The sequence below is a fragment of the Scleropages formosus genome, chromosome 15, assembly GCF_900964775.1.
Source record: "Scleropages formosus chromosome 15, fSclFor1.1, whole genome shotgun sequence".
Lineage (NCBI taxonomy): Eukaryota > Metazoa > Chordata > Actinopteri > Osteoglossiformes > Osteoglossidae > Scleropages > Scleropages formosus.
The window spans coordinates 7,343,773-7,357,619 of NC_041820.1; the positions used below are offsets into that span (position 1 = coordinate 7,343,773).

The following is a 13,847-nucleotide window of genomic DNA, read 5'->3' on the forward strand; positions in this document are numbered from 1 at the left end:
AAGACAGAATTTACATTTATTCATTTATTTGTCGCTTTTCTCCAAAGCGACTTACAACGTACAGTAACAATTAATATGTAGTTAATAGGTACACATTAAACAATTAATTAAACATGAAACAATTAATAGGTAATAAGGTAACAAGGAATGAGAGAAAATATTAATTAGCACCACGTGACTCTTTACCCAATAAAGACTGGGAAAAAATCAATTCCACACGGAGCATTGATAGCTGTAAATAGTATGGTGTCTTTTAAATCCTTTTATCATTTTTTGCAGTACTTGTCATTAAATCAAGTGTGTTACTTTTTAACATTTTCAGCCTGTGAAACTGTAAAAGTACTTGCCGTTTTTTTTTTTTTTTGTTTGTTTGCTTAAACACTGGCTGTAATGTCTTAGTGAAAGCATTTTGTTTTATAATGACCCACATCCCATACTCATCTGGACAGACTTTCTTCACGAGGAAACACTTCACTGCTGATTCTGTGCCGCAGCTGTCAGGAAACCACAATAAAATGCACTCAGTTTTCTTCATCTTTTCATCAGCTTCGTTTCTTCAGTTTCCAGTGCGTTCTGCGCTGCCTCAACTCTCATTGTTAGTCATATTAAATTCATCAGGAAATGCTCTGCATCTGATCTCTGCCTGGGTGCTTCAGCTTGTGTGGGGAGGTGGGTGAGAGGTGGTATTTTCAGAAAACCGGCAGCAATCGGCACGCAGAGAAATGCTTGCTGTGTTCACTCATGCTCAGATTCGCCCAGCCTGTGAGTCACTTTCCAGTCACGGTACAGTGAGTCGCGCTTCTGCTTCCTCTGGTGTAGGGGAACGTCCCCTCTGCTTCTGAGAGGAATAGGTAACCAGCCACACACGACCCATCGGGCTCCTTCGCCATCGAACAGCCTGCGGGAGGTCACTGCGATCACTGCATGTGCCAGATAGCAAACAACCGTTTAATCTCCTTTGCCATTATTATTATTATTATTATTATTATTCACTCACTTAGCTGATGCTTTTCTCCAAAGTGACTTTAAGTGTTTGTCCATTAAGCTCCTTACACTGATTTACCCATTTACACAGCTGGGTAATTTTCATGGTGCCACTTCAAGGTAAGTGCTCTTCTCCAAAATTTGTACGTACTTGCAGTAAAAGAAAGACTTTTTACTCTGTTTTAACTATCTTGGAATGCGGATGATGCCACCAGACTGAGGAGGAGCCAATCCTAAGACATGATTCCTGTCTAAACCTAGAGACCTTTAATGTGAATTTGAGAGCCACCGCATGTTTTTGTCACTTTATCCAGTTTCAATCTGCATTTAGTCTTAGCTTTTAAGGTATTAAATTCAGCAGTTCATGGCGACCCCTCCCCGTATATTCTAAGAAGCGTCTGGTTCAGATCACCGTTTTTTCTCCATGCCGTGAGATAGTTTTCACAGCCAGGCATCAACAGGTGTGTAGGCGGCCCTCGCGCCCTCGAGCCCTCGAGCGAGGGACAAGTGGTGACGAAGCCAGCTGAGCGCTGTTACCGCGGAACTCCAGTCGATAACGGGACGTTCATTTAGCTCTGAGTCAAACCGCAACCTGTACAACTCATTCTGTGCCCAGGGGGAGGAGAGCCACCGGGGAGGCCAACAGGGTACACGGAATCAATGTTGACTGTTGAGTTCTGGTAAGGGTGGAAATGTGGTCATACCAGTCACTTTCCAAAGAGAAAGTAAAACAGTATTTTGTATCAGTCAAAATATCAGGGGCAAAAGTCACAGTTTTGTACATCATTATCCATATCCACATGTGAATGGAACATAAGACTCCACTGTCAGCAAGCAGCTCCTAAATTAACAGAATACAGGTAAGACTTTGCACTGTTAACACAGTACACATCCCAAAGTAGTGTATTTATTAACATTCATTCATAATATATTCGTAAAAGAGCCATCAATCCTATTTATATGTAATACACGTTCCATGCACGTTCCATTTCCATAGCATTGTTTTCTTCCAGTTTTGCTATTACGCTTATTTTACTTCTTCGGTGTTGTTTTGTTTTGTTACGTGCGCCTGAAAGTGGACCGACCGTGTGAAATTTCTCATACGTGGAAAGGTACTTGGCCAATAAAGTGCTGACTTATCTTTCAACATTGAATATAAACACTGTAATAACAGGTACGATCTCAACCCCAAATGCACAACCACATTCTCCTTTTACTTTTTTGTACTTTTGTTACGGTTTTAATAATATAATGATTGAGGCTGCAAAAGGCCCAATTTTTAAATTCTGGGCCGACACTCTATAAATATAGCATATGTACATAGTATAATGTATATAGTGTGTGTATATATATAATATATGTGTGTGTGTAAATATATATGATATGCACACAGGTGTGGTTTTTGAAGAAAGTTTGGTTATATTTGGTTGTTCGTAACCTGGTGTTGCAGTCAGGGTTACTGTCACTAGGGAAGCTGACCGTAACAAGTACAGATATTACTCCTGTCAGGGGATGTACCAGAACTTGTGAAATATGGCACAGTTTTCACAGCTTACCTCAAACTAATGCCACTCGCCTTTTTTTAGAAGCCAAACCACTTATGATACATGAAAAAAAAACTCCCCATTTATGAAACCAATTTATTGTTCCTACGTAATGTCATGAGCAGTTTTGAGGGGTCTCCTTCCTTCCTAATTTCATGTCATCAGTTATGGAATTACCTTTCCGATTATTTTTAAAACGGTTGCTGTTGACCCAGCTATTGTAAGATGCTTCGCTGAACACCAGGAGACGTAAATGAAAAGCACCGTTCCTCATGCTACTGACTCGTCCAAGACTAGGCGTGTTCTCCTCTATCTGTAATAGGCCCCTGTTACCATGCAAATGGAGAGATGTCCAGTTTGCCGAATGCAAAGTCGGACTGATATTGAACAGTTCTTGCGAACGTATTTCATTAGGTAAATGAGGGCTAACTGTAGATGGTAACTGCACGCTTCCACATTGAGGTTGGGTTTCTTAGGTGGGTAAGCGTAATTTGCGCATCCTCTATAACCTCAGAAAATGCAGGGCGAGGTGAAGGTGACCCACTACACTACATTTTCAGAGAAAAGTGCTTGTCACTCTGACACATCTAGCACTGTGATGGGAACTGAGGTGGTCTGTCACGTGGTTACCATATGTGGCGATGATTGTTTCTAAAATAGAAACCAGTGGCACAGTTCACAGCCTATGACTGCACTTCACGGGTGTAGCTGAGAAATCCCAGAAGCCAGTTGCTGCTGTACAACCAAACAGGCTTTTGAGCATCTTGACACTTTCTTCGTTCCTTAGCTGGCCAACTTAAATAACACTTTTTGCATCATCTTTCGTTCTGTAATGATGAGTACATCGAAAGTATGGTGCTGTAGGCTCATAAAAATTTACTGCATCTGAAGTCTTACTTTGGTCAACCATCAGTACACTTTGTCATTCAGGAAATGCTTTTTTTAATAGAGGAACATTTGTGTCTTTCAATTCTTACACATCGTGAAAACCACAAACGCTGCCTCGGCTTTTTGACTGCATTATAACCACTTTGACTACATTCTTCCTGTTCACAAAGTTTACGGCCAAAAATGTACTTCTGATTTCATAGACTACGTTGTAGGACTTTCTGTGACTCGCGGACGCATTAGAAAACTGGGTCTCTGGCTGATTTCCTGGTCTTCAAGTTAAACTTTAAACTTCTGTGATGGATATGAAGTAGTGATGGAGAGGTTCATGAAAAGCTTGGGTAGTGAAAGGAGTAGAGGGAAATTGCGCCATTTATGGGTAACAGCCTATGTAAAAAAAAAAAAAAAAAGGGCAGGATGAGCAAGTAAATTCACAAGTCAAAGTATTGGGGGATCCACCCACCCACCCACATCACAGTTGGTAGTTCCTGAAAAAGATGCATGCGTTCAACGCTGTGACAGTGTATGTAGAATCGAGAGCAGGATCAGGATCAGGACCAAGTTCAAGACCAGGACCGAGAGCAGAACCAAGATCAGGACCAAAGAAGACCAGGATGAAGATCTTGCAATGCCCTGGCAGATGATCCCCTCACTGCTTTTATTTCTCCTTCGTCGACCCGGCACGACACTATAAGGTAACGCAAGTCGAGTTTTATTGCACAGTTGTACTCATGGCCAAGTTTTAAAAGGCGCGTTCGGGAGGGAGATCGATCGTGCGCTCGGCACACGTCGTCGTCCGCTCTTGTTTCAGCTCGCGTCTTGGACGCTCGGTCCGCTGCTGAATACGAGGATGAATATAATATGTGCTCAGTGAAAATGTGTGATTTAACTGCTAATCATAGTCTGTTGTGTATACTGCGATCGAAGTAATCCGCGACTTTATGCACAAGATCGCGCGCGGCGAGTGAGTCAGTTGCTTGGCGAGGAGCGGCAAAACGGGAAGGAAAAAGTGGTCGCGAAGACAAGGCGCCCGGACCCGTCCTGACCTGAAAAGACACAGAACGCGTGTGGAAAAGTCCAGAAAGTGATGCGCTCCCCGTTTCTTCGACGAGGGGAAGTACAGGTACAGCCCTCACGATTGAGTATTATTAATATAATAACGGGTTCCGAAACGCCGAATTTACACATCCTGCTCTTTGCTTGAAGGAAACACCTTTGGGTCAGTTACCCTGCGAGCGCTTCAGTTACTGTAGTAATCAAATGTTAATGTTCATAGCAGCTGAGGGACACCAGTGGATTTGGGGCATCTGGTCTCAGTCTCTTCTGGAGTTTCTCAGTGAAACCAAACCAAAGCACTTGTTGTGAAGTGAGGAAAGGCGACAGTCTGCGTTCATGGAGAGTCCACCAGTAGCCTATTATTTACTCATTTGGGTGACACCTCTCTGTTTGAAGAACCTCCTCTATCTCTCCTGTTTGAAGAACTGCATATTCATAATGACTGCTTGAAAGACAGCATATTGCACCCACCCTTCTGCCACAAACCACCGCCTGTCTGAGGGTTATCGGAGTGGCACGGATGGTCCAAATAATCCAGACAAATCCTTGAGTTGTGTTTGAGACAGATTTCTGGGTTTTTTTATGTTCCCAGACAAATTGTGCAACTCATTGTAATTATTTCTAAAGCTGTTATAAAACATACTCTCTCCACATATTATTGCTTTAACCAACTTCATTTCTAGTCATTATCATTCCCAGTGATTAAATTCTGCTCTTATTTTTGGATTTCGTGGACTATAGACCACATTTACCTGAAATAAGACCACTTGTAGGCCAATGCCTGTCCTCAGTTGTGCATATGATGTTGCTTTGTTCTTTGTTATAGCCCTACCTGTTCATTTCCTATGACCCTCCAGATCTGACTGCACACACCTCAGATGTAGAAAATTTCAAACTGCTTATAATTTATTTTACATGTCCATACGCCCAGTACTGCAGATGTTAACAAGCCTCATTGCAATCAAAGGACAGAAACCATATTTATGATGACAAAAACTTGCAAATGGGCTAAATTTGACCAGAACACAACCCCAGGATTAATTTCCTTGCTGATTATACACTTGGTGAACTCATGGTCTGAGCATGACCTACAGGTTAAAAGATCAGCTCAAAATTGCATGTAATGCACCACTGAGCAGGGTTCCAAAAACAAAATTATACTGCACACATGGACATAAGCTCACACAGAATGGAGAAGAGTGAGAAATGTTATTAAGAAATATACAATAGGTCTTGACATAACATAACCAGCTCTTCCTTTTATGATCAGTGTATTTTGTGTCTTCCCTAGGTATCTTACAGATTATAAGTTAAGGTTCATTATAGGTAACAATAAAAATATGCTTCTACCAAAATAATTATGGAATTGCAATTATTTCACAGACTAATATCATTCAGATTTAAACTCAACTTCACTTCAGAATGCAAACACTGCTCATTGTCTTTATATAGAAATATTTGTGAAACATGAAATGACTCAATACACATTAACCAGCACATTACATAAAATGAGATGGATTCAGAAATGGTGTCAGAAGGGAACAGTGATGTGAATCTAGAATTCATGGGGTAACTAAACCGGGACGATGCATTAAATTAATGGTGGCAACACCAAATACGGTCACTTTTATTGTAATTAATCCCCAGAGCCAGTCCACCTGCACCTTAATCACATTTAGACTGTTAATAAACCTATGAATATTGTGATTTCATAGTGCGCATAGGGAAGAGCAGAGTGCACATGCCTGAAAATAATCCTGCAAAGAAATCATTGCGGTGTCATATGTCATCTCTTGGAAACAGATGTCTAACAAAGAGAGAACTCAGTTTCAGACAAGAGAAGTGAAATGCATGCATTTTAAAGACGGCCAAACAGCACTGGTTAAATTTAGCTGTAGTTAAGGGTAGTTCTTATTGACAGGTCTACTGCAAACAGGACCTCGTGATCTTTCTTTGTTTTGCTGGCATTGCTTTGCCTGTATTAATCTTGATAAACCTGAGAACTTTTAGGGTTGGCCTTTAGAAACAGCAGGTGCAAGGTATAATATTCAGCCGTCCACACCCTGTGCCGTGTATATTGTTTGGCAACGAGTGGGAGAAACAAGAAGTATCCTGCTTGGCTCCATGTGTTCCACCCATGTGCTGACTGGGAAGAACTACAGGAGCTAATTGTGAAAGACGTTTCCTTGGATTCCTGCAGTTATACCTCTGCGCTTCTCGCAGTCTCTTTTGGTGGAGAGCAGACTGGTTTGGCAAAGACTGCTCCACTCCCAAGGTGTGTTGGGAGAATTAGCAGCGTCACCTGTGTTGAAATGAATGTGGTCGACTGTGGACAAGAAGCGTCCCACTGGAATTTGTGAAACCAACAAATCAATTTGAGCAAAAAAGTGTGAATTTCCAGACATTTCAACATTACTTCTCTTTATTTTACGGGTGTCAAATGAGTTAAATTATGAAAACGAGGGGGTGATGGGGACAAAAAACCCAGTTTTTCACTAGTAGATGTCCTGTATTCTTGGTTCCTCATCAATGTTTTCCGATGTCATTCTCCACTACTTCCCATTTTTTCTATTCTTGTCTCTTTTTTAGTCATGTTGTTCCATTGTTTCGACTACTGTTATTGTTGTACTCAATACTCCTCATATTATTTACACTACGTTTATGTTTGTGTTACTGGTCTCAGCTGCTGGTCCAAGAAAGACGCCATCATGACCTGTCTTGAGGTCTCTGCATTGCACATATTTATCTCTTTACCTAATGTACATGCATGCTGAAGAAGGAAACTTATGCATAGTATTAATCTCACTAATCGTAAGCGTGTTCTCCTATCTTTTTTCTTTAATTTGCAGCAACAGAGGTGTGGAAGATATGCTAAACTGGGCCTCTCTCCCAGTACTCTGCTAGGTTTAAATAAATATGTGGGTTTTCTATGGAGTTTTCTGATCTATCAATACTGTATAATAATAAGAGTACTATTCCTGTTGCCTGGTTCCAAAGGCCCCTAATGACAGCTCCTCTGCTTTGCAGGCAGGATGAAAGACAGGTTGCGTGAACTGCACACGGTCATCCAGCATTCGGCGGATGTCAGTGAGGTAAATGGTGGAGAAGATGGAGCTGAACAGGATCAGGAGGCCGTGGTGTTCCAAGCTGAGGGAACCATGGAGGACATCTTTACAGAGGCACAGTCCATGAGAAAGGAGATTGCAGCACTCAAAATGGACGTGAAGCGGCTGGGTAAGCAGAACACCCGCTTCCTTACCTCGGTCCGGCGTATCAGCAGCATCAAGCGGGATTCCAATGCCATCGCCCGTGACATCAAGACCCGGGGGGAGGCACTTTACAAGCGCCTGCAAAAGCTGGGGGCCCTCAGCAAGGACCTGGAGGACCAGTATGGGATAAACGCCGCTGTGGTTCGGATGGTACGCTCCCAGTACACCTCCTTGACCAAAAGCTTCCATGCGGCCATGACCGAATACAACGAGGCTGAGATGACCCAGAAGGAGAACTGCAAAGCACGCATCCAGAGGCAGGTGGAGATCATGGGCCAGGAGGTAACAGGTGACCAGATCGAAGAGATGATTGAGACAGGGAAGTGGAACGTATTCTCGGAAAACTTGCTGACTGACGGGAAGACAGCGCGTTCTGCTCTCAACGAGATCGAGAACCGCCACAAGGAGCTCCTGGATCTGGAAAGTCGCATTCGGGACATCCATGACTTGTTCTTTCAGATGGCCCTGCTGGTGGAGGAGCAGGGGTGTATGCTGGAGAACATTGAGACCAACGTGCTTTCCACGCAGAATTATGTGAGGACAGCCAACTCCCAAATTAAGAAAGCTGCCAAGTACAAGAAGAAAAATCCTTGCAAGCAGCTGTTCTGCTGCTGCTTTCCTTGCTGCAAATAATGTAGTGAAGACACAGAGGACATTTCTTGTTTTTCATTCCATTTCTGTGAACTTAACTAAAAGGTTGCATATGTACATAATACTGATGAGGTCCACCAGTTTTTTTCCTCTGTCAAGAATTCAAAGTGATGCAAATTTGTTGCGCTTGTCTTCATACATCATCACCACAGTGCATACAAACGTGCAGGAACAATGGGAAATTCGGAAACGATGACCAGACAACTGGCTTACCATTTCATACTTCTTTAGAAGAGCCTTACATTTCTTTTTTTCTTCACATGAATGTAGAAATATAACACTTGAAATAGTGATAGGAAAAAAAAGGCTACAGCTTAACCGCTGCAACATGCGTGCAAAAAACTGTCAAGCGCTTTACAGTATCTGGTTGTAACTGTTAAGATAACAGCAGTGCTGTTGTTACTGTGAGAATTTAACATGCTAGAACTTTCAGGTGAACTTTCACTTGAATTTCTCTTCGTGTTTCACCAGGAAATTCCATACTTTCTTACACGCATTCATGTAATTTTACATTCTGATGAAATATAAGTGAACAAGTATGCAGAATTGTTTGTAACTTCAGCTGCCTTCCATATATCAGAACTGATGAATATTTATCTTTCAATAAGCACAAATGTAATAATATTTATGTGAATATTAACAATTATTTTAATATTTGTGGAACTCTAAAATTTATCAAGTTTCAACACCTAACTTTTTTCATTGAAGTCTTTGACTTTTTTTAATGGATATTGTGAAAGAAAGGCTTGTGAAATACGCAGTGTTGCAAGAAAGTGCAGTTAAGCCTGAGAGTGTGTTGCACAATTATTTCAACATATACTGAATTTGCAGCATACATGTCACAGGCAATAAAGTACGACTGGAACTGCTGTGTCTAATTTAAATGCTCTGCTGTGTATTTCATGTATTTCTGAGAATATTTTGCATTGTCTGGCAAAGAGTCTGTATTTTGACAGATGCAATATTTTCTTTTAGTCAAAAATATGTAAGAAAATTTTCCCTCCTATTATAACTGAAAAAACAATAAACTGTTCCCTTTGATCGAAGTGTGTAATCAGGTTAAAATGGACTTTGAGCAACTCTGAGTGAAGCCTGGATTTGAGAGTGATTCTTTTGCACCAGCTGGAAACCAGAAGCTGAGAATGATTTGAAATGATAAATACGCAGTAAAACTTAAAGGGCGGAAACAGACTAATTATAAGATCAGCTCAAACTGGCTTTTCCGGACTTTCCTCTTGATTTATTGAACAGTTTTTTTGTCCGGCCTTCTTCAAAGCGAAAGTCAAAGCCTCCTTCGCCGTGTAAAAGCTCGAAAGCATATAAACTGAAGTCTTCGAAGAAAAGTCCGAAATCTACATCAAAAGCAACACGCCATGTGCCTGTATGTGCACCTTACAGTAAAAACAATAACATTTCCTGAAATTAATGTTCATTTGCGCACTTTGCCAGCCCGGGCAGGCCGGAGCCGCACTGCACGAGCCTTTCAATCAGCGGTTTCATAGTTGTCCATGTTTATTAATGTGTCATCAGTGGCGTGCAACCAAATCAAAGGTGTAATGTAGTAATAGTGCACATCTGTGAAAGAGAAATGCAAACTGATGTGATATGTTGACTGAACCAAGCAGGAAACACTGGCCTGTGCAAAGAAAAAAAAAAAACTTACATTTTTACAGGAAGTGAAACACCACTGGAGGTAAAATCTCCTCTGACAGTTTAATTATGTTTTCATTATAACGGCTTCGCACGGTTTAAACAGTGCAACTCACCACTTACCAGTGACTGTGCTGTTCGGTGCTTTTGGAGAGTAGAAAAACATTAGTCTTACTTTCAGGAGACCGCACTTTTGCCAGTGCGAACATGTTGTAAAGTGAAGATACGTGGGTCAACTGTGGGTCACATTCTGTGCTCAGTAACATCATTTTAGGGGATTTTGACACAGTTTCCCCCCTTATTCTCTCACAGGCCTTCACTTACCATCAATTGCGTTTCCATTCACATCTTGAGAGCACTTTTATGTCCACCAAATAACTGCAATATCTTATAAAATGTGGTATGAGACAGTCGGATAAGGAAGGATTACTATTTTATACCATACTATAGCTACTATACACAAATATGTATTAACATTTTAACATTTTTTTTGGGTCACAGTCAATCTTCAGACATGTTGTTCTCACTCTGAAAAGGAAGTAAGAAAAACGAAGTAAAAGCGCTATCAAAGGTTCAAGTTACAAAGATGTCGGAAGATAAAAGTCATAACACACGAAGATACATTGTATTTTCGTGTGTTATGACTTTTATGTCTTATTCTTGGCTGCTGGTGGTGAAGGCTGTTCATAAAAAAATAGATAATAAACACGTCTTTCAGCAGCCGAATAAAACGAACGGAATCGTACGGTACAATTTTGAGAACGTGTGTCTGCTTGCTCATGGAGTCGTATTTAATTTAATTTAATTTAATTTAATTTAATTTTCTGTTTGAGAAATCGCGTTTTAAAACTCGACGTAGTCGAAAGACATCAGCCTGATCAGCCACTAATTTTAGTGACTAAAATGGCGCCGCGGCGCTGTGGGAATGATTTGAACGGAAGAGCTCACTCGTTATGTTCCAGTTCCATTTAATTTTCTCAAAAAAAAAAAAAAGAAGAAGCAAAAAACACAAACAAAACACATTTAAAAAACAATACACCAACGTAGGATGTGTTATAAGGTGAATTACCAGCGCTTCCAGCACAATAAGGAACACAACCAGGATGGCCGAGTGGTTAAGGCGTTGGACTTAAGATCCAATGGACGTGTGTCCGCGTGGGTTCGAACCCCACTCCTGGTAGTCGCTCGTTTTAACTTTTAATTCATTACATAAATATTGGTTCTGCTACTGCTAACTTTTACTACAGGGCTAGATCTAAAAAATAAAAATAAGAGAATGTGCTATGCTCCTATTAACCACTGATTGTCTACGTACGATTCAACACTACAAATCTATCTATGCAGTAATATAACCTACAAGACGATTAAAATAAAACGGATAAAACAGAGCTCATCAGATGTAATTGGTGGAAAAAAAGTTTCTCACAACCCATGAAGTAAAATTTTTTATTTCGAATTGTCAATCGATCTTAGAATTGTAATTTTTTTTATCAGTTCTAGTATTTGGATAGTAATAAAATTACGAACGAATCATGTACGTAGACCATTCATTTATTGCTGAGGCGTTCATCTCCATTTTCGTAGTAAAAATCAGCTTTATGGAGATGCATTTTAGTATTTCTCACAGGAAACACATATATTCCTAACATAAATAATTTTCTCTGTTTTAGTGCAAGTCACACTACGTATCTGTATCCTGAGGACGGAATCTCACAGTTCCTATCATTCTTATTGGGGATATGTTTCGAGGTTCACGTTTCCAGGGTACTGTGACGGGGTTCCCCTCATTGGCCAGAAGTTTCCGGATTTACTAGCGAACCAATCATGTTCGGCTTTGAGTTGTCTCATGCGTTTTACGTCAGACAGCTTCTGTAATACACCGACACGTCTTAATGACGCAATGTTTCTAAGGGTATCACGTGACCCGAACTCGCGCTTGTTCTTTGTGCGTAAACCGCGTTGTTTTCCATGTCTCCCGCGTAACGGAAAGAAAAATGAGGGATTGTTGAATAACTCACCGATTACAAATAGTGAACGCGATTTTCATCGCGGATGAAAATGAAATGAAGTGTTTCGGCCTCGCAGTAATGTTTTCAGAAGGACCCTTCCTTGGTTATGTCGGTTATGTCAGATATTCTTCACAAATTAATCATTATTTTTTGCTTGCTGTGTTGTGGAACCAGTGGTTGCTTAGTCACGAAATCCGAGCAAACTGCCCAAATGAAGGTGATTCTTTGAGATTCTGTCGAAAACGAAATAACTTACCAATGAACTACCATCCTGCTGTAGGTTTAATTTTCGTTTACATCTAATGACCACAAGGTGGCGCAAGAACCCTGCTGCTTAATCTCCAAACTGGAACAAATATTGAATAATTATTGTACAGTATTTGACTTGATAATTAAACGCACAGCCTAAATGCACAGTGCACCCATCCCTGCAATGCATGCTACGGACACCTCTGAGCCTTTACACGGGGAGAAAAGGCTTGAAACCTCCCACCAACGGTACATAAACCCTGTGCAAGAGTGGGGCAATGTCCTCAAGCCTTTCACACTGACATGTTTTTGACAATGTGCAAATCCTGAAAGTACTGACCAAAGCATGCGCTGCTGATGTGACATCCAGGACCAAAGTGCATGACGCAGAGGTGCCGCTCCATTCTTCAGGTGGACATTCGGTTGAATAGTGGCTGCTGTTTGTTCTTTTCTCAGAGCCGTGCAATAAATGTCCCTCTGATTATAGCAAAAATTAACCCTCACCTCATCAGACTTGCTATTTTAGCATGTAATATACTGTGTATGTTTAGCTGATGCTTTTCTCCAAAGCAACTTACAACATTAATCTACAAACAATTATTTACCTATACAGCAGGGTAATTTCACTGTAGCAGTTTTCAGGGTAGGTACTTTACTCAAGGGTAGTACAGGTGGAGGTGGGGATTGAACCAACAACCTTTAGATCTAAAGGCAGCAGCTCTAACCACTACAGTTCCACCTCTCTCATACCTACATATGGCTAGGTGGGACTGCCAATTATGGGCTGCGTGACATTCCTCACAATATAAATTAGCCTCATCTAAGTCATATTTTGCCCAAAAATGAATTTATTGTTTCGCCTCATTGTGGGAACATACACAGCTAAACGTAAATACAGGCCCAGTGTTAATGGTAGACTCCGCAAAGCTATGAACTGTCTCTTGATTGATGAGTACGATTTAGCACATGTACGGAACTCATTATGGTAAAGCCATTAAAAGGCATTTCAGTTAACCAATATCTTTCATCAGAAGAGAGCAAGGAGCAAAGGGACATCTTGGAACCTGCTAATAATGTGATTGATTTGGGGAATAAACTGGATGCCTGGGCTTTTTCCCACTTCATGTTGTTATATTTTTTTTTGTTAATGTTTCTTCTTCTAGCAAGTGTACTTTTGCTCTTTTCCTAAGACAGATACATAAACTAGCATACATTACACAATAAACACAATTTTTTTAATGTATAGGATATGGACATAGGACATGTTTATGGAGCAAATAAAAGGTGGTTTTTAAGTTTTTTCTGAAAATGAGGAAAGGAATCCACAAGTTCTTACTGAGAGGAGGGGCAGATAGCTCCCCAACGGAGATACAGAAGTCGTGAGAATCCGCATTGTGATTTATGGCCTACCCAAGATGGTCAACCAGATGACCCAAAGATGCAGATCGCAGAGATCCAGATGGGTGTGTCCACATCGTCTGATGAGATTCTGCAGGTAGGATGGAGCTTTGCCCAGAAAGTAAGTGTTAGGGTGTTCAAGGTGATTT

The 13,847-nt window shown here is 40.9% G+C and overlaps 2 protein-coding genes and 1 non-coding gene across 4 annotated transcripts in view; all 3 read left to right on the forward strand.

Annotated features, from left to right (window-relative positions):
- Positions 1–3,726: 3,726 nt before the first annotated feature.
- stx11a (syntaxin 11a) lies at positions 3,727–9,415 on the forward strand. 2 transcript variants are annotated; one of them, XM_018730254.2, is made up of 2 exons: positions 3,727–4,111; positions 7,500–9,415. In XM_018730254.2, the coding sequence occupies exon 2, from the start codon at positions 7,505–7,507 to the stop codon at positions 8,372–8,374; it is 870 nt and encodes a 289-aa protein (XP_018585770.1). In that variant the 5' UTR covers positions 3,727–4,111; positions 7,500–7,504; the 3' UTR covers positions 8,375–9,415. The 2 variants fall into 2 exon arrangements, with proteins under 2 accessions (XP_018585770.1, XP_018585780.1); XM_018730264.2 differs by lacking the exon at positions 3,727–4,111 and adding an exon at positions 4,249–4,539.
- Positions 9,416–11,139: 1,724 nt separating this feature from the next.
- On the forward strand, positions 11,140–11,222 carry trnal-uaa (transfer RNA leucine (anticodon UAA)). Its single transcript has one exon. It is a non-coding gene; the product is annotated as a tRNA-Leu (tRNA).
- A 2,516-nt stretch (positions 11,223–13,738) lies between these two features.
- The window catches only part of LOC114912310 (uncharacterized), a 34,201-nt gene continuing 34,092 nt past the window's right edge, over positions 13,739–13,847 (forward strand). Inside the window, exon 1 of the mRNA XM_029258581.1 lies at positions 13,739–13,819. Within this exon, the coding sequence (XP_029114414.1) occupies positions 13,739–13,819 (81 nt within the window). The remainder of the gene's footprint in view (positions 13,820–13,847) is intronic.

What these genes read in the sequence shown, in the direction of transcription:
- stx11a (XM_018730254.2), top strand. Translation starts at nt 7,505, where the DNA reads ATGAAAGACAGGTTGCGTGAACTGCACACGGTCATCCAGCATTCGGCG.